Source organism: Phalaenopsis equestris, unplaced genomic scaffold, assembly GCF_001263595.1.
Source record: "Phalaenopsis equestris unplaced genomic scaffold, ASM126359v1 Scaffold000536, whole genome shotgun sequence".
In the NCBI taxonomy this organism is placed as follows: Eukaryota; Viridiplantae; Streptophyta; class Magnoliopsida; order Asparagales; family Orchidaceae; genus Phalaenopsis; species Phalaenopsis equestris.
The window spans coordinates 425012-445445 of NW_018164976.1; the positions used below are offsets into that span (position 1 = coordinate 425012).

Below are 20434 nucleotides of genomic sequence, written 5' to 3' on the forward strand. Positions count from 1 at the left end.
GTTTGTTTTCAGAAGTTCCTTCTTTTTTTTTTTTTTTTTTTGATAATTAGGCTCTTACGGACTGATTTTAGTATTATTGCACATTAATTCTATGACTGAAGGGAGTTCCAATCTTGTTACTTCTCATTGGCTACCTTGGTGAAAGGCTTCAGGGCATATCGAGAAAGGCACAGATAACTTCTGCTAAGCTTTCTTCCTACCTTAATGAGGTTTATTTTAAGTTTAGTTTTTCATTATTTGAAGATTTCTTTTCTTCCGTGCTATGTTTTTTGTTGTTTGTTGATTCATCGGTTGAATCACTAATGAGCCGGTATTTAGTTTAACAATCCAGGTAATTCCATTGATGCTCGTTGTGAGGGCCAACAATGGAGAGCTGAAGGAGAACCTGCATTTCTATAGGCTTGCCCATGATGATCTGATAGCTCGTATTGGAAAGAAGAAGATGAAGGCATTTATACCTCAGATTGTGCAGATCCTGTGTATAGGAGGTTTGATAGTTCTTCATGCTATTTCGATGATTGCTTCAAAGGGTTCAATGGATGGATCAAGACTTCTTTCATTTACAATGTCACTAGCGCTTCTGATCGATCCTATCCAGGTAGCGATAACGGTTATAACTTTTCCTCGCACTTACAAACAAGCAAAATCTTTGAAATTTGTACATTCAATTATGCATTTTTTTCAAGCAGCCATATCATAATTCTGATTTTTATGTTTGAATCTACTATATTTCTATATTTTTGTGAAGTAAAGAAATTTTTGAGGTATTTTTTTCTTTGTTCAATAAATATTCTGCTGATTTAAGGAACTTGAAGTTAAACTATAGACTGTTAATTTTTAATACATGATTTTACCAACGGAATGTGCTGCAAGTTCATTTTTTGCATGATAAAACAGAAATGGAACCTTAGCAAAAGTATGTTCACCCCTTATTCTTTATTATTTTGATGGAAAAAATATGACGTGTTGAGGATTGCACGTCCGGACAACGGTCCAAATGCAGCCAAGCCGCTATACATCGCACAACGACACATCCAGACATGCGGTCACCGCATGTAATATTTTCTCCTGTGATAGACATCATATTGTTGATGATAAAGATCATAATATTCATGACAAATTAAAGTTCATATACAGTAATAGACATAAATAAGCTTTTTTCTGGATATGTGATCTCTTGTGTGTTATTATGATGCGGGCAGCATCCTTCTGCTAAATTATTAGTCGTAACATGTTAATTTATGTGTGCATATGACATTTTTATGCATCTTAGTGTAGACTTATGTTATAGACTATAAACCAAGGGATATTTCATAGCATTTTTTATATTGGAGCTTAAAATTGTCTCACAAGGTCTTTTATATATAGGCCATTATAGCTGGCATGTTAACAAAACAAAAATAATAGACGCAATTTAAACAAAAACAACCAAGTTAATATTCTACATAAATTCAAAATAGTTTTTATGAGAATCATAATTAAACTTCTATACTTAAAATATAAAATCACTAATAATCATCAAATTATCACAATACGAAAACATTCAATATTCATTTAGATCATATCACGAATTATACAACAAAAAAAATATACAAAAATCATGAAAACATCTCTCAATCAACAAAATATGTATCTCATCATAACTTTAAAAAATATAGATCTAAGATAATAACGTACATAATGTCAGACACTTAACATTAACTAATAGTCTCTACTCAATCCAAGTCTTATTTTTCTTTGAAATAATATATGTGTGAAAAAAATAATAGTAAACAATCACAACTTAATAGATTATTCAAAATCTAGTGTAATTTTCAATGCATGAAAGAGAAAAAGTCAAATAATTTTCTCTTCACTCCTTGTAACTCCAATTTCACTTATACATCCAATTGTTTATATTTTTCATTTATCACTTATATATTTACTTTGATTTATACATTTACTTATTCGTATATGTTCAGACATATCAAACACACAGATGAATAATTATATAAATACACACGTTTTTATAACTCCACTTAAATGAACATAACATGCCACCATCCATACACAGTAACCTGCATTTTCTCTTTTTTTCTCATTTTTTTCACATATTTTTATACAAAATTATAAAAATATTAACAGTTTTAACTTATAAAAATATCTTTTAGAAATTTGTAAAAATTGGCATGTAAAACTAATAGTGAAATTGAAGGGAGAAATTAATATGCACAAAATAACTTTCTTAATTTATAAAATACTTTTTTATACAAACATTATATCGAGAATAACATTTTGAAGTTTTTTTTTTTTTTTTTTTATAACAAATTTTATTAATATCGAGAATAACATTTTGAAGTTTTTTTTTTTTATAACAAATTTTATCGTGTTTCGATATATTCGGTAAAATACATAAATTTTATTACAACACAAAATATTCAGTGAAAAATTAATTTTTATATATCAATATGTCAAATATTCTCTATTCTTCAACATATAAAAATTCACATTGTTAAAAAATTGTAAATCTATGTAGATTTATGTTTCTTTGAAATTTATTTCAAAAAAATACCTAAATTTTATTAAAAAAAACATGATGAAATTAAAATATAACATGGGTTAACAGTAACCTACGTAGAGTCAGACAATTTGTTCAACTGGCTCAAATGATAAAATCAACTCTAAGTCTTTCAAATGCATATAACATATAGTTATTCAGCCATGTTACACTTTTTTTTTTTCCTTTTTTTGCACATATAACTTTATACAAAAAAAAACAATTTCAGCAATTTTAAAATTTAAAAATATCAACAAATATGCTGCAAAAATCTGTAAAATTTGATATCTCTTTCTCCTCCCTTTCTCTATAACTCTAGACCACATGGAATGAAGTGCTTGAAAATTTACTCTTGTAATGGATTTATAAAATATAGATAAAAATATTATTGTAGGACACTAATATAATTATTAAAATTGTTATATATTTAACTATCATGTTTATAAAAATCATTTGTATCGTCAAATAAAGAACTTAAAAATTATGAAAAAAATAGTTAATAAATAAAAAAATTATGTCTAGAACAAATTGGTGAAAAATGTTCACAAAATGAATACTGGACTATGTAGCACTAACACTTCTAAAAAATGTGTCGTACCCATATTAGACACGTATCGTACATTTTCTGGCACTACAGAATAAATGTCTAAATTTTTTTGGGCCCGAACATGTCTAACATCGGACATGAGCTCAATACGATTTTGAAAAAAAAAAGTCCACGGGGAGTAGAAAATTATAAATATACTTATTATACCTTATAGTTGAAACAACTTCTCTCTCATGTTGAAGCCCTCTTTTACATTGTTAAAATCAAGCATTGGAGGTGAAACTAGTATTCATCGACGCCAAACAATAGTAGTTCCTTTTTTCTGTTTGTAGAATTTTTAACAATTTAGTAAATAAGTTGGATAAATTCTTTTGAAAATATTATATATTTAATTTTGGAAATCATTTTTTATAATCATGAGGTTTTATAAATTCTTTTGAAAATATTATATATTTAATTTTGGAAATTAATTTTTATAACCACGAGGTTTTATATTATAAGTTAAATTTATGAAACTAAATTTTATTCTCGCATAATTTATTTTGTGATGTCTTTAATAAAGAACTATGAAAAAATGTATTTTTTATATTAATATTTAATTAAACATAAAAACATGTCCATGACATGTCATATCTTATTTTTTTCAATTATGTTATTTCTCCGTATTGTGCCTTGTTCATGTCCCCATATTCGTGTCCATGCATCATAGAGACCATATGATTTCATACCATATGATTCCAAAAAACATATTTTTGTAAGGAAGTAACATTCTTAAGAAAGGTAAATCTAACAAGAAATATTATATTTTTCTACTTATTATGCTCATAAAAATTTGTAAAAGTATGTTCAAAATAAAATCAAGATTGCTCTATAATATGGTGAATACTATTTGTAAATTGAACATAAAATAAAACCAAATAAATTATTTGAATATAATAAGGTAAATTTTTGTAAGTCAAAATTTTGTCCAAATCAAACACTAGAAATAAATGATTAAACCGTCCAACCAGGCATGAAGTCAACTCTAAAAACTCGAAGAAAACCAATAAACATGAAATAAAAATGCAAGATTTCTCGGCTTCCAAAATCAGGTCATAATAGGTGCACTCAATTGCTGTATGAGCGGTCATCATAAGAAGCATAATTATATGAGATTGCCAGGTTAGATATTAGTCTTAGAGGAATCTCTTAAGGATATAAAATAATTGATTTCCAAAACGTTTTATTTGCTAAAATAAAGTTCTAGGAGTTAGATGGGTTTCTCGTGTTGCACTCTATCCTACTTCTAGAAAAGTTCGTAGAGTTGTTACGGTTCATTAGACATCTATAGAAGTTCAATGGAACCGGTATTCAGCTGTATAGCATTGAGCTTGTGGGAAGTAAAAAAATAAATAAATAAATAAATAAAAAGAAAGAAGAAAAAGAAGAAGAAGAAGAAAAAACTAACTTTATATCTTAGTTGCCACCTTCTTCCAAGTTCTCTGCGTGAACACTCGGAAGGCTTCGATCAAAATTTCCTTATATAAATCACGGTGTTACCATATTTCTTGATTAAGCCTTGAATTTGTAACTTTTTTGAAGGAATTTTAATATTTATGTGCTTATTTATCTATTTGATGGTATTCATGATGAATTTATGCATGACACAAACTTTGACCTCATATTATGTACAGGGCATGGGAAAGGCATTCAATGAGTTAAAAGAAGGGGAACCAGCTGTTGAGCGCTTGTTTGACCTGGCACAATTCCACAACAAAGTACTATTACTTTAGCACTTCTCTTTAGCTGGATTTATGTATGAGATATATTCAACTTTTCCTTCAATTTACAAATCATGTGTTTGAAGGTTGGTGTCAAGTGGCTACGAATTGGAAGTTTTTTCTTTTTTTTTTTTTTCTTGGAGCTACTAAAGGCTAGTGAACAAAGCACTTTGGCATGCTTAAAGCCCTTCACGCCTAAAGCTGTGCTTGAAATTTTTGTTAGTTTTGCTTTGAAGATTTTACACGTTCCAAATGCTCGTGGTCAATTCTATAATTATTTTTTAAAGAATTTGAAATTAAAATGATCAAATAGAAGGATATTCTGGAAAAAAATTATGAAGGACCTTCTATCTTAGTTTGGTGGATCAAATTTATCTTGGATAGGAAAATAGTATTGTAGGTTCATGTGTTGTTTTGCACATATATAGTCCATTCCTTTACAATATCAAAATATATTCTTTATTAAACATCATTTTTCATTATTGTGAAATGGTTTTTGTAAAACTCAAGCCCTTGATTTTAAGTTAATCATTTTTCTATATAAGTCGTTATTGAGTATTGAGATGCGACAACTTATTTAAATTTTCATCCACTTGATGTCTGAAAAATTATTTAACTAAATGCCACATATTTATAAATTTCTCTAAAGCCTCTTTCATTGATCGCTATAGCCAAGTCATATAAACATGCCATAATTCATCTATATCTGCTTTTCCATATATTAATAACTAGTTGTACTTATTACTCCCAATCTTGTTTTCTTAAGGTGGTTTTGGATAACTGACATTATAGCGATTAAAAGATGAGAATCAAAGAACTCATCTAGGCCTGTATTTACTATTTAAAGAGGGCAGTTCTAAAGCTAGAAGGGTCAAGCAGTTGTCTTATGAACTTTGGAACATCATATTGTAAACTATATAGATGTCTCATAATGATCTCGTTGTTTTTATTTGAATTCTAAACCTACATATGAGTTATCAGGCTCTAAGGTTATTTTTTTCTTAGTACTGATTTGTTGTTGGACTAATGTCTTTTAACAGTATATGAAATATTATATTTACCTTTTTCCCGTACTGCTATAGCAGTGATTCCTGCAACTCTGCATTTTCAGATAGTGATACAAACTTGAATAAAGATTATCTATTTTTTCTGATATTTATTAAATCCATGGATATACTCTCCAGAATATAGTAAGGTGTAATAAACTATTGCTTAACCATTGTGTAAGCATTTATCTTAAAGTATATTGTACATCATTTCTTTGAGTATTTCAACCATTTTATAAGGTACTTAAAGAATAGAAGTTACTTGTATATTTAATATATGTTAGCTATTCTTTCTCTTTTTTTTTTATATGAATATTTGCATGTGGATTTGAATTCTCTCTATTGTATGACAAATTTTTGCCCCCACAATTTTAGCAGCTTCTTCCTGCCATTATTGTCATTGCATTGAAACAGGTCGGCACAACTTGTGGATCATGTAGTGTAATTTCTTGTTTGATTTTATTTCTTACTCATTTCCTAAATTGGAAAAAGTATTTCTTTTAAGCCTGACTATTTTTGTTCGAAGCTATAGTGAGAAAGGGAGCATGTACTCCTAAATTAAAGATGGAACGTGAAGTCAATGTCCTTTACTCATTTTTTTTATTTTACCTGCTTAAATATTAAATTAATCTGCTTTTCCATTTATAAAATTGATAATTTACGTTGTATTGCTTTTAGTTTGAAGCTAATTTATTTGCAATATTTTGCAGCTAATGTTTTCTTTCATGTAGGTGGTTGAGAAACCAAATGCGCTTGATTTATGTGATGTCACTGGGGACATAAAATTTTCTGGTGTTACGTTTAGATATGGGGATAATATGCCTCTTATTTTAAATGAAATGGATCTCCATATCGAACCTGGTGAAAGTGTTGCTTTTATCGGTCCATCTGGAGGAGGAAAAACAACTATCGTAAAATTGTTGCTTCGGTTGTATGATCCTCTTTATGGTTAGTTTTCATTTCATTACTTTTCTTTTCTGAAAATAGTGATGTCAATATCTTTGAATGCTACTTCTTAATATGATGCTTTAGTTTGACGTCACTGTTTGTTGAATGTTTTATTGTTAGCATAATTTTTAGGCAGCTTTCTTTACACTTTTTTTACATATTGTAGGTGAAATATTTCTTGACGATCATAATATCCAGGAGCTAAAATTGAGAAATATAAGGGAGCACATGGTTCTGGTTCCTCAGGATACAGTATGTTTTAGAAAATTTCCTCTTCTTTACAAATGCATTTTGTAGTTTAACGTATTCATTTCACTAAATGACAAACCTTTAAACTGTTGTTTATATGATATTGGCTAAATTATAAGATTGTTTTTTAATATTTGTTTGCTTATGGAATATTCAATGATAATTCTAGCTATTGATATTGCCCTTAAATCATTAGATTATTCTTTTTTTTCTTTTAGCAGAGTATCGATTATGTGTCAACGGTCAGTTCTAAAACTCCTATCCACGTCCGTTTAAAAAAGAAAATTTTTTTACCGGGCAAATGAAAAAACTTTTACCCGTATAATTTTGCATTGGATGGAAGTGAACATGAGTTGCTCGCAGAATGAAAACAGGCAAAATCTGCTCATTTTTTCCTTTTAGCATAGATTTAACTAATCTGAACGAAAAAAAAAACAAACTCTATTGATATGTATTTTATTGACCAATCAGAAATGACTTGCAAGACCTATAATTGCATTGTATTGTCATGTCTAGTGACTCATGTGTGTTATTTGAAACTTTCTTGAACATTTTAGATAATTCTCCTCCGTGAAAACATAGTATTTAGTGATGTGTAATTTGTTATGTATCTTGGGAGGAGGAACTGGATGTTCTATCAACTTATAGATGCAATGAGGTGCTCCTTGAAAAGTTTTTTTTTTTATTTGGCATCAAATTAATTGTTAACTTGCAGATGTCTTTGATTATGGAGAATTGACATTAAAAAAAAATGGAAACAGAACTAATGAAACTTATAGCTAATAACTCTCTTATTGCTTTGAATTGTTATCCCAAGAAGAGTAATTAATTTTAACTTTTTGCTTCATTAGAGCTCAAATGTGGGTTATGCCCATCACTATCCACACAAAGCTAAAAATAGGCTTTGAACATTGTTATTGAAGTGAAAGGAGGACAGAGAGAGAAGTCTGTCTAGGAAACTTGGCAAACTCAACCCAAAGATCAATTCCCACTACCTGGACGAAGGAAGATTTGATGTAGTGCTGTCGGTGCCATTTGGTACCATTTTTAGTTATTTACAAGGCTGCAAGGGTGTAGTTCCTTGCAGCATCGGGGAAGATGAAACCCTTATTTGCAAAAAAGAAATTGGCTAAATCTGGATACAGATTTGTAATTTCTGAATCATTGGCATAGGGATTTGGACCTTTTGGTGGAAGTTTTATTGTAAGATTCTTGAGGATAATTTAGGGAGAAGTAAATCGCTTGAGAGATAGCTGAGTTGGAGAAAGATAGGTTAAGAAGGAGAGGTTAAATGGACAAAGGAGATTAAGTTGGAGAACTCTTAAGGGTAGAAATATGGAGAGGTGTGAGAGAGCTATAAGAATGGATAGGACAGAGGAAGTAGAGAATGGAATAGAAGAACTTTCAGGTGAGCAGAAAAAATGGTGGGATTGTTGACCTCATTTAGAGGTCATTACTCTTTTTCTTAGGATCCTAGGATCTAGCTCTAGGGGTTTCTGTTGACTATCTTAGAAAACTAGTATTGGAAGTCGTCCCCTTAGAAATTTCAGCCACCTCCTATTTCTCTTGTGATGTCCCACATTGATGATCTTCCCACATTGATGATCTCAAAACATCTCAAAATCATCGTCGTATGATTGAGTGGTTAAGGACTATCATGTGGAGACTCAGGGAGAAATTCCCATTAGGATCTCAAGCCCTAGGAAAATCTCTTCAAGACTTTATCATCACACACACACACACACAAAATACACAAAATTCACAAAGTTGCACAAGATCAGACTAAAATTGAACTTAAAGAATGGGTGAAAATACGAACTTCTCCGGACGATCTCCAACAATAAAATGGACGCGCCAACGTCCAAGACATCAATTTTAGCAAGAAAAGACACCCATATTGCTATAATTTTTTACACGAGCAAATTGCGCGCAAATCAATGAATTCGTTAAAATGACCTCTGACGGCGAAACAGACCACGCCAACGTGTCCGGAATGTCAGAATTACCTAAAGAAGGCATTTAATTTTCTACAATCTGATGCACAAATAAAAATGTACGAATCAAATTTTATTCTTGAAATATTAAATATTTTATCTTTATATCATTATTTATAATAAATTTTTTTATCTTAAACCCTATTTACCCCTTATCCGCACACTTAATTCCCCATTCGACCCATCCTGCGGCTCGATCAGCTGGTCGGCTCGTCCCAGTGCGTGCCCCAGATTCCATCGCTCATCCACGCGGCGATCCTCCCCCTCTCGACTCTTCCCCTTCTTCGCGTGGCCGCTTGACCTTTGGGTTCTCCAATTGCAAGGGCCGGGCTGGCCGACCCTTCTCCTTCTCGAGGTGTTATCGTCTCTGTCTTTATTGTGGCGATTCTTCATCGTCACTTGATTCGACCACAAAAAATGTGGTTGTTCCCTCTCATTTCTGCATATAAAAAAGCTTCCCAAAGCACAGTTTTGGGTTGTTGAAAATTTTTTGAGAGGAGAGGTTGAGTTTTTTTTGCTGTTCGAGACTTTAGGAGGGGAGGTTCTGTCGAAATTCCCTCTTGGCTAGGTTCTTGTGCGTTGGGAGTTTGCAGTACTCGTTGGTTACTGTTTCTCGAAGCTTTTAGGAAGATAGGTTCAGCTGAAGTTGTTTCTCGGCTAAGTCCTTGTGTGCTGGGTGTTTGGAAGCTTGATGCCCTTTTTCTGTATTTTTTTTTCTTTAGGAAATCTCAAGCAAGGTACTTCTTCATTTTCTTCTTTGTTCTATTGTCCTGCTCGACACTTGTTGGAAATGTTAAAATAGGGAATGCATACATGAGGCTTTGTTTTGTCTTAATTGGTATTTCGTAATGGTATTGATATCAAAGATTGACCCTTTAATACTTTTATTGGATCTGATTTAAAAGTTCTATGCTGATGGGTTGAAATAACATTTTAGGGAAAGCATGTTTAGATCCATTGTCACATGCAAATCTTCATCTTACAATTCTATTATTTCTATGCTTGTATGCTGAAAGTTGTAGCCTTCTTTCTTTTCTCCTTGTTGTATCAATTTGTTATTAAAGGAAGAATGATTTTTAGGGGAAAGGCTTGCTTGCATTTCTTTTCCTGCTCGAAATACATGGAAAAGGCATGAATATGAACTCTGAAATGCTATTTGCTCATCTAGAATTTATGTTGGAAATAAAATGTTGGAATGTTGGTGCTTTTTATTATTGTTATTTCTGTCCAAATAAATGCTGGAAATTCTACCCCGTTTTGACTCATTCGATGGGCTCGATTTTGACTCTGTTAGGTTGGAATTATAGCTGAAAGATGTTTTTCTGTTTTGGCCCATTCAGTGGGCTCAATTTTTTTTGGTTCTTTTGGAATGAATGAATGCTGGAAATTATCTCTGTTTTCCCATTTTGTTGGGTTCGGTCTTTGATCTTTTTGGAATGGATTCATGCTGGAAACATTTTCTCTGTTCTCCCATTTGGTTGGGTTGGGTTCGGTTCTAGCTCTTTTGGAATTGAATTATAGCTGGAGTTATTCTTTTTTTTTTGTTTTTGCCCCTGTGCTGGGCTCAGTTTGCCCTTGTGCTGGGTTTGGTTTGCCCCCTTTGGTGGGCTCGATTTGCCCCTTCTGGTGGGCACGATTTGGCTTCTTTTGGGCTTGTGTTTTGGCTAGAATCCCTTTCTGTTTTAGCCCTTTGGTGGGCTCATTTTGCCCCTTTGTTGGGCACGGTTTGGGTTGGAAGCTCTTCATATAACATTCCTCATAAGACTTTTTTATTGGTAATCAAGCTTGTCATCCCAAAATTCATGATTTCAATATCTGCTTCTATGTGGGAATGTTTGATATAAATGAATCAATTCACTTTCATGTCTTGCTCAATAAAATGGTTTCAATTTAGATAGTTTATGTGAGTTTGTCCATTCACTCTTTTATGTATATCAAAGGAATACAATGGTGATATTTGTGGTGGCTTTCCCTTTGTTCTGAAGCTAGTTTATTGTTTTTTTGGTCTGCTGCCCCTACCCATGAGCATCCTAATTGGTTTCTTTTTGTCTTGTTTGGTTGTTCTCTGCTGCCCCTGGCCGTGAGCCTTCACCTGTAGCTCTTTTATGTTGAATGTGGTTGGTTTTGGGCTTGGTTTTTTCCTCACTACCCCTGGCCGTGAGTCTTACTGTGGTGGTTCTTTGGTTTGTGACATGGTTGGTTCGGGTGCCCCTGGCCGTGAGGCTTTCCCTTTGCTGTAAAGTTGTCCCTTTTCTTGGCCTTACCCGTGAGCCCCTATTCTGTTTCTTGCTTTTTCCCGTGAGCCTGTTGAGGATTATTCAAGTTCATTTTGCCTCAGCCGCGAGCACTTATACATTTTCTAAATTAGTGTTACATTTATACAATTGTGAAAAAGCTTATAACAAGGGGTGGAATTGAATGGATTCGATATTGGCCTAGTTTGTGAAGATTTAGAAAATTACCCCTTATGGATTATTCTCCTTTATTTTGTGAAATATGAAAGGCTTTTATAGCTTTATTTTGGGGAATCATGAAGTTGATATAAGTTGGATTTATGAAAGGATTTGAAAGCTTATGAAATTGTTGTTTGGAAAAAGTGTTTGGAGATTCAACATTAAAGATTGGAGAACATAAATACTGTATTTGGGTTCAGGCTTGGGTGTGTGAGTGCATATAGGTGGTGGAGCCATGGGTACAATTATTACATTAGTTTTGGACTAGTTTCGACCTGTTCGAAACAAAATTTGGAGAGGATACCCTTCTTGGGTTGATCCAATTATAAACAAAAAAAATTTGAGAAAATGATATCCTCTGGATTGATTCAAGGATCCTGGGCTCTCTTTTTCAGATCTTTTTGTCACAGTTTTGAGGGTTGTTTCACCCTTTATCCTTTCGGTATTTTGGGTGAATCAATTCTTCTTCTCTCTCATCCCCTTTTTTATTCATTTTTTCCTTGCTTCTTGGTTCGGTTTTCTGTGCTTATTTCTGACACATAAGTACTCATATATTGTTTTTTGTTATATATGAAACCATCAAGCAAGGTCGCAAGTATGTGGCTTAGGGCGATGATGTTAGGGCGATGATGATAAAGGCACGCCGGTGGTAGAGCAAAATGATATTTCATCCTACGATATCAGGACCCAATCATATGATCTGATAAACTGTAGGATGATAATATCATTCACCGACACAAGACTAGCGGGGGACCCGTACCTTCTTAGGTTGTTGGTCCTATGTCCGACGACGTGATCGACTCGTGAACAATTATACTTTTCAAAAACATGATAAGAACATATACAATATTTATAAAAATATTTTCACTACGAAATTGATACAACTTACTTTTTGTATGTCTGAAATCCACGTGCGTGCTAAAATATAAATTTTAAATGTGTCACAACTTGGTTGTCCACTAGTTGGTTACCAGTACCGGACTAAGGAGTACCTTCATAAGTTAGGTTTAGTAGGACACCCTTTTAGTTGAATGGTGGGTTTTATACATCCGGGTGACCGATAGTAGTCTTCGACGTCTCTCGAGTACAAATATATTATATTTGAGTATAGCCTCGACCCGAGTGCTTGCGGTCCCCCCTTTTCGGATTTTTCGTATATTTTATTGAAATTTTTTTGGGGAAAGCACTCGTGGTCCTTTTTTCCGGGATCTTCCCGAGATTTTGATAATTTTCTTGGAATTGTCATTTGTCGATTTTCTCGAGTTTTCCAGACAATGTTTCTTTTATTTATACAGTAAATACTAGCTCGCTTAAAGGAGCAATAGATTTCTCAGATATACATGTTAGATTTACATCACAGCATTTTACTTCACAGCCTTCACAGCATACTGTACTGTTCCTACTGTACTGTTCCTCTTCTTTACTGTACATTCTACTATTCTTTTCTTTTATATAGCATACTATATCGTTCTTCTTCTTTACTGTACATTCTACTGTTATTTTCTTTTATACTGCATACTTTATTGTTCTGTTACGCACTATACCTTAGAATAGGAGGCCGATAGTTGGTTTTATAGGAGGTACCCGGCAGCAGAGCGTTGACTAAACAATTGCATATACCTTTAAAATTAACATCGAATATGGAGGTGCTACGACGAGGAGCTTGGAGCGAATACCGTGGGTGGCACGACAAGGACATTCAGAAGAGCAACGTTAAAACAAATTCATATCATTAAGCACTCTCTTTAGTTTAAATAATAACCCATAAGATTTTGAGGTGGTTTGTCTAGCGCAACGTAAACCCTCACATATCACTTTTAGGCTTTTGCATAACCATGTTGTGCAATTATAAGTCCTAACACTTTAGGATTCTGATGTTACTGTACGGTACAATGTAAATCCTTCTATCTTTTTAGGCTATTTGCACGATCAGATATCGTGCGAACATAAGGCTTAAATTCTAAATAAATTACAGGATTAAACATTAAACAATATTATTTCAAAGACATAAAGCCAAACAATAGGATAGTTGGGAAATCACCAGGGTTTTCCTGGATCTGTGATATCTCCTACTCTTTATTCATTTGGATTCCTTAAAATAATTGTTTTTGTTTGAGCCACTCCCATGTGATTTTCTCATGTTCAATCGTGGAAACTTAAACTTTGAAATCTTGAAGGCAGAACCACTGATCTTAATCGAGAGTTTTCTTAGGGTAACCCCGATCATTTAAGATGTAATTAACTATAGGGGTTTGCCTCTATATGGAATTTGGAACCCAGGTAAAATAATCCCTATCTAATCTTTGGTAAGGGATCTTATTGGCATCATAAAAAATGTTTCGAAGACCAAATGAATGTCACAAATACTTTAGTTTAGGTGATTGAACCTACTACAAATGTTATGTTTATTCTTCGGGATAAATATGTTACTTGTGGTATTGCGCTCAGTCATCTAAATTATCCAATATGTGAGACTCATTTGGTCTCATCTCTTTTCAAAAATTAAAAATATTACTTTCAAAAATTAAAATCACATATTTATATTTAAACTATTTTCATATCTACAAAATTATCTCTTTTCCAAAAACAAAACTAGAAAATTAAAACGGCCGACAGGGATCTAGAGGGGAAGTGTGAAAAAAACTATCATAAGATAGGAAAATCTAATAGCAATTTATTCATTTAATGCATAATAACAATGGCCTAGGGTTTTTCATTTATAGAAAAAAAAAGACACATTGGAATATTTTCAAAAAAATACTCTGAATGAATTAGAAAAACATCCTTTAAGTGGATAAACCTAAATGAAATTTAAATTTATATTGCTTTCCAATGCATCAATTGATTAAAAATAATAATAATAGCTAAAAGAAATATTGACATCAATGTTGTACACATGTCTTGATAGGATAATGGTGGTGACACGATGCATTAATCCTTTCTGAATTCTAACGTGCCCAGCGAGTAAGCCTTTTACATGGTAATAATTTCACTTTGCGAATCGTGATAATATGTATCTAATCTGCTTGATGTTTCAGTAGTTTGGATAAAGGCTAAAGATGATTATGATGATTCAAACATGAATAATGGTGCTTTCATACTTAGTCAGATGTTTCTTCGTCATCTTGATGGGTTTTATTCCAATATTTTGGGGTTAATTTATGAGTACTTCTCTATTATTCTTATCGAGTCCAACACAAGCTCTATTTTTTACAGTTTTTTTCTTGACGGGATCGAACCATTTTACTTTGGTCCATTCATTTTCATTCTTTCTTAAAATTATTTCTTATCTATCCATATTATTGGTGCATGTCTTATTGTCCATTGTGCATGACTGGGCCAAATGATTACTCTCTACTACATTATTACCAATATGTGCCGATTCATCGTCGTTTCTCAAATATAACAATTTCTCACTTTATTATTTATGGTTTTATTAAAAATTCTCATGTATTCCTTACCTGTTCTTAGCTTCTTTTTTGTTCCCCACACTCAAATTCATATATTATAGGTGGCCTAATTGGAATTTTTAAATACTTACTCTAACTCTAATGTTCTCTTATTGATAGAGTTATTAATGCACTTTTTTATTTTTAGTCACGCAACTTTAATTTTATGAATTATATCCCAATTGATTGCCCTATTCTTTCATAAAAAAATATACTAAAAATTTAAAATTACTTTTACTTGATTATCAATAAGATGTAGTAATTATCTTCTGACAAATAACATACATTAAGATACCTGACTTGAATAAATTGATGAAATGTCCCAATGCGATATATGAAGATATACTTTCTATTGTGATTGAAAAGTTTTTGGTGACTGGTCAAGTACTTCTAATATTAGTTATCCCTTAATCATACATGTTAATAAATTAGCTGTAATTTTTAGAGCAGAAAAATTATTATTCCTCTTCAATTTTTTAGAAAACGATTACAACGTAATTAGAGGGGGATGGCTTCCACATTAGGAACATAATAAAATCAATCGTAACTCCTCATGATAAAATAAAGAAATATGAATTATGACATACAGATAATGGAAAAAACCTAATAATAGAATGTATTAAAACAAAAACTTCCTAAAATTCCAACACCCCACCATCCCTCAAGTTGAAGGATAGATATCTATCACAGCCAACTTGCTTACAAGGAACTTAAAACTAGACCTGAAAAGTTCTTTGGTGAAGATGTCAGCTATTTGTTGCACTGTTGGAGTGAAATGCATGAATATAGCTTTACAATCAATCTTTTTTTTTATTAAGTGTCTATCAATCTCCACATATTTTGTGTGATCATATTGTACTGGATTTTTGCAATGTTTATGACAGTTTTATTGTCACAATACAACTTCATTGGCATGTTTATTGAGATTTTTAGTTCTTCAATAATTCTCTTCAACCATAACATCTCATATACGTCATTAGCTATAGCTCGATATTCTATCGTGGCACTACTCTTTGCCACCACATTTTGTTTATTTTTTTGTTATATAACTAGATTTTCTCAGACATAAATACAATATTCGAATGTCGATTTCTTATCAACAACTGAGTCTGCCCAATCTGCATCGGTGTATGTCTTTATATAGGAGCGGATCCAACTTATTTTTGAGATGGGGGCATACTGTACCCCTAAACCCAACATGGGAGGGGTTATGGTCACGAAGGGCAAAATGATATTTTAGGATGGGCAAAACTAGTATTTTAGGAGGGGCAAAAAGCCAAATTGTCCTCCCATATAAGTAAAAATTTTGAATTTTAGGGGGGGGGGGCAATTGCCCCCTCTTAACCCTTCCTAGGTCCACCGCTGCCTTTATGTTTTATTGTGTGGTCTTCTAAAAAATTAAACTCTTACCTGGTATATTTTTTAGGTATATGAGAATCATGTTAACTATTTCAAGGTGTTCTTTTTGGGACGAATTCATAGATTGTCTTGCCAAGCCTACAAAAAAGGCGATATATGATCGTGTATGTGATAAGTATATCAATTTTCCCACCAACTTTTGATATCGAGTTGTATTCACTGAGTCACCTTTCTTATCATCTCCCAGTTTATGGTTGGGATCAACTGGAGTGCTTGTAGGTCTACCACTACTCATCCTAATTTCTTTTAGAAGATCAAGAATATACTTTCGTTGGCAAAACAACAATATCTTTCTTCATCTAGCAACCTTTATGATAGAAAAAATATCTTAGAAATCCTAAGTCTTTTATCTCAAAAGCTGACTCGGAGAAGTTTTCAATCGATTTGCTTCATATATGTCATCTCTGGTAAGAATTATATCGTCTACATACACAGTCGGTATGGCTGTCTTCCCATCATTTGAATGTCTGAAGAACACTATATGATCTCTTTGCCCTTGAGTATACCCCTGACCTTTAACAAACAATATAAAATTTTTAAACCACGCTCTCGGTGACTACTTCAACTCATATTAAGACTTATAGTTTAAACACTTTTGTGTCGAATTTCACTAAATCCTGAATGTGCATTCATGTACTCTTCTTTTCCTAGGTACTCATTTTGATATCTTAAATGAGTATTTAAAAATCTCAATAGTTTTTCTTAGATGCTATTTTCAGGTACAGTAGCAGAGAATATTGGGTATAAGGATGGTTCAAACAGACTCGACAATAAATGCGTTGAGAATGCTGCGAGGATAGCCAATGCGGATGAGTTCATTAGAGAACTTCCACATGGCTACCATACCAATATTGGGCCAAGGGGATCTCTTTTAAGTGGCGGTCAAAGGCAGAGGTGAAAACTGAAAACAACATTTTTATTATCCTTCATTTCTCGTTTACACTATTCTCTCTTTTTTTTTTAACTTCACTATAAAAAGAATTAAAGAAATTTACATAAATACCACACAATTTGTTCGAATTTACATATCAACACCTAAAGTTTTAAATTTATACTCATGACACATTGGCGCCATAACTTTTGCATGAAAATGTGTATTTGATTTTTAATGTTAAAGATTTTACTGGCATGCATGTAATTATGAATCTTTAGGTGTTTGATATTTAAATACATAAGAATTGTTCGGTATGTATGTATATTCCCTGAAGAATTAAAATTGTTATTTGATTATTTTATAGAGGGTCATTTACTCATTTTAGTCCTAGACTATATAAAATATCTGAATTAGCCTGGACTGATTAAGTAGGAACCAAAATAATGCCATCATTAAAAGTAAACAGAAATTGAAGTTGAGTGAATGGAAGCTTTTGAAATTATTTTAAGAATTTAAATCTTGACATTTTTACACAATTTAATTTTCTATTTTGTTTGAAATAGAAAATTTGATAGTCTCATTTTTAATAAGATCTGTGAACTTTGACTTCAATTTCCATTACTTCTAACGGTTGTATGATTTTGGCATTTATTTCAAGAGTTTGGGGATTAAATTGAACTTCTACATGGTATAGGTTTAAAATAACCATTCATGAAAAGATTGGAGGATCAGTTTGGTTATTTTCAAGATTTCACTATTCTTCTTTTGTATTTGCAGGATCGCCATAGCTAGAGCACTATATCGCAAATCCTCAATACTGATCTTAGATGAAGCAACTTCTGCACTGGACAGCAGATCTGAGCTATTGGTCAGGCAAGCCCTGGAGCGTCTGATGGAAAACCACACTGTGAGTGTAATTAACTATTTGCTTGAATTAGTATATTTATTTGAAATACAAATCTTTTTTTATGAAATGGCTATGTATACCAGATTACATAAATGCTAAGCTGTTTTTGTTGAAATTTAACATGAGCTTCCCTAGAAATATTTAAAATAAAATGATATAATGCAACAAAAGGTTATTTAAAGTCTAGTTGAACTTTTTGAGATAATTATATTGGGAGATGCGGATACATATTTGAGAGATTTGAAGTAAAACATAAAATAGGAGCGCACAAAATCAGAAAAACAGTGAACACAAGATTTAACGTGAAAAAACCTAAGAACGGGAAAATCACGGAGCCACATCGCATCAAGAAATCCGCTATGAAGAAAATGTAAATAATTGTACAAATTACACTATACTCAACCCTCTCTAAATTTTAGAATACTTTAGGACACTCATCTCCTCTTCTTTTCATAAGAGAAATTGAAATCCAACATACAACACACAATCCTGCAGCGAAGCCAAAGCTTTAAGTGAAAACTGTCTAACTCTGTTTGCTAGCAACGGGGCCCGCGATAGTGGAGTTGTCTTGCTCCAACCTCCGGGTGTTGCAGTGTCGAGCTCTTGGGTTCTAAAACATGGAGTTGGCATTGTAGTGCTCCCCACCAGGTGCCGGAGTGTCGTGCTCTCGGGTTCTGAACTTGTACTGGGAGTGGCGGCATTGCCTACTAGGCATAGGGACGATGTGCACAGTAAAATTTTTTTTTGAGGGGCTGTGTCCCCAAACCCAATACAAAAGGCGTGTCACGGCCCCCCTCTTTCAAGTGATCGTTGAGACTGAGGTCTTTGAGTGACAAATTGATCGACACAATTTGGCTCCACATAGTAAGAAGTTATTAGAATTTGACAATTATCAAGGTTGGTGTTAGAAACGAGAAGCAATCCGCAATTACATTGTAAAAATTTGGGGGAATTACATACATACCATTCAAACCTTAGTTATTTACATAACTAAACGAAACTAACAAAAGTGGTTTCAATTTTGTTGTGAAGTTTCATATTTTGTTGATAACATGAAATGGAACATAGCAGAATGTTATTTTTGTAACTAGCTAAATATTTAGGTGTTATGTATTTATTTGTGATTTAAAAAACAAATTTGTTTGAGTGGATGCTTGTTCATCACTTTTGCATTTGAATCCATTTATTTTATATATATATATATATTAAACTTGTCCCTGATGAGTATTAGGGTTTTCAGGTTCTCATTATTGCACATAGAATTGAGACGATGATGACGGCCGACAGGGTTCTCCTGGTTGAAGGAGGAAAGGTGGAGGAGGTCCCAAAATCATCCCTACTCTCCCCAGATGGTCATTTAGCATCCATTCTTAACTCGTACGATCACAACTCATTTCATTATTCTTTTTTTATTTTTATTTTTTAATGCCTATTAATGATATAAAGAAGGAATATTTGACATATATGCCATAGTTGGCATTGGCATTTGCATGCATACCTCCCAATTCTTATGTCTTTATATATCTAACACTCAAAGCTTCAATTTTGACATGTATGCCATTTTTCCTTTTCTTCTAAAAAAAGCCAAAAATGGTGATATTTTCAATGTGATATGAAATATTTGGATGATATAAATATAAAAAAAAAAAGTATACTTTAGATGTTAGACATGTAAATACATAAGAGTTGGGAGTGCCTCCATAAAGAAATGTTAGAATTGCAATGCTGCCCAGTTCTGTGACCCATCTAAACTTGCAGTTCTGCAGATACAGGAGCAAATTTTTGATCAACCAGACCAACTATTTGTGTCCTTAATGCACAAGGTATTTCTTTAGATCATGCTTGTGAATGAAGCCAGAAGAAGTCGTTTTGGATCATGCTTACTGTTTATTATTTAAATGAAGCCAGAAGAAGTCGTTTTGGATCATGCTTATTGTTTATTATTTATTTTTATTTTTTAAAGTTTATTTATGTTTTCATTTTTTAAGTAAAAAATATATTTTTATTTATATTTAATGTTAAATGAATTGATTTATGAGTTTGTAGCAGGGGGGCTGATAGACAGGGCAGTATTGATCGCTGCGACGGGCCCGTGGCTTATGCAGCTGACTCGAATGTTCATAAAAGTGCACCTAATGTTACATTTTTTATCTTATCTGCTATTTAAAGCTTTTATCTATTATTGAAGGCCGTGGCCGTGAAATTTTTAAATTGTTAAATTTTTATGTTTAAATTTTGAATGATTAAAATGT

At 32.6% G+C, this 20434-nt stretch overlaps 1 protein-coding gene across 1 annotated transcript in view; it reads left to right on the forward strand.

Annotated features, from left to right (window-relative positions):
* LOC110028892 (ABC transporter B family member 29, chloroplastic-like) overlaps positions 1-20401 on the forward strand; it is a 21097-nt gene extending 696 nt beyond the window's left edge. Inside the window, exons 2-11 of the mRNA XM_020730936.1 lie at positions 102-209; positions 332-598; positions 4757-4840; positions 6621-6837; positions 7004-7089; positions 17108-17295; positions 18053-18182; positions 19423-19559; positions 19941-20005; positions 20232-20401. Of these exons, the coding sequence (XP_020586595.1) occupies positions 102-209; positions 332-598; positions 4757-4840; positions 6621-6837; positions 7004-7089; positions 17108-17295; positions 18053-18182; positions 19423-19559; positions 19941-19968 (1245 nt within the window). The 3' untranslated portion in view covers positions 19969-20005; positions 20232-20401. The remainder of the gene's footprint in view (positions 1-101; positions 210-331; positions 599-4756; positions 4841-6620; positions 6838-7003; positions 7090-17107; positions 17296-18052; positions 18183-19422; positions 19560-19940; positions 20006-20231) is intronic.
* Positions 20402-20434: the final 33 nt, after the last annotated feature.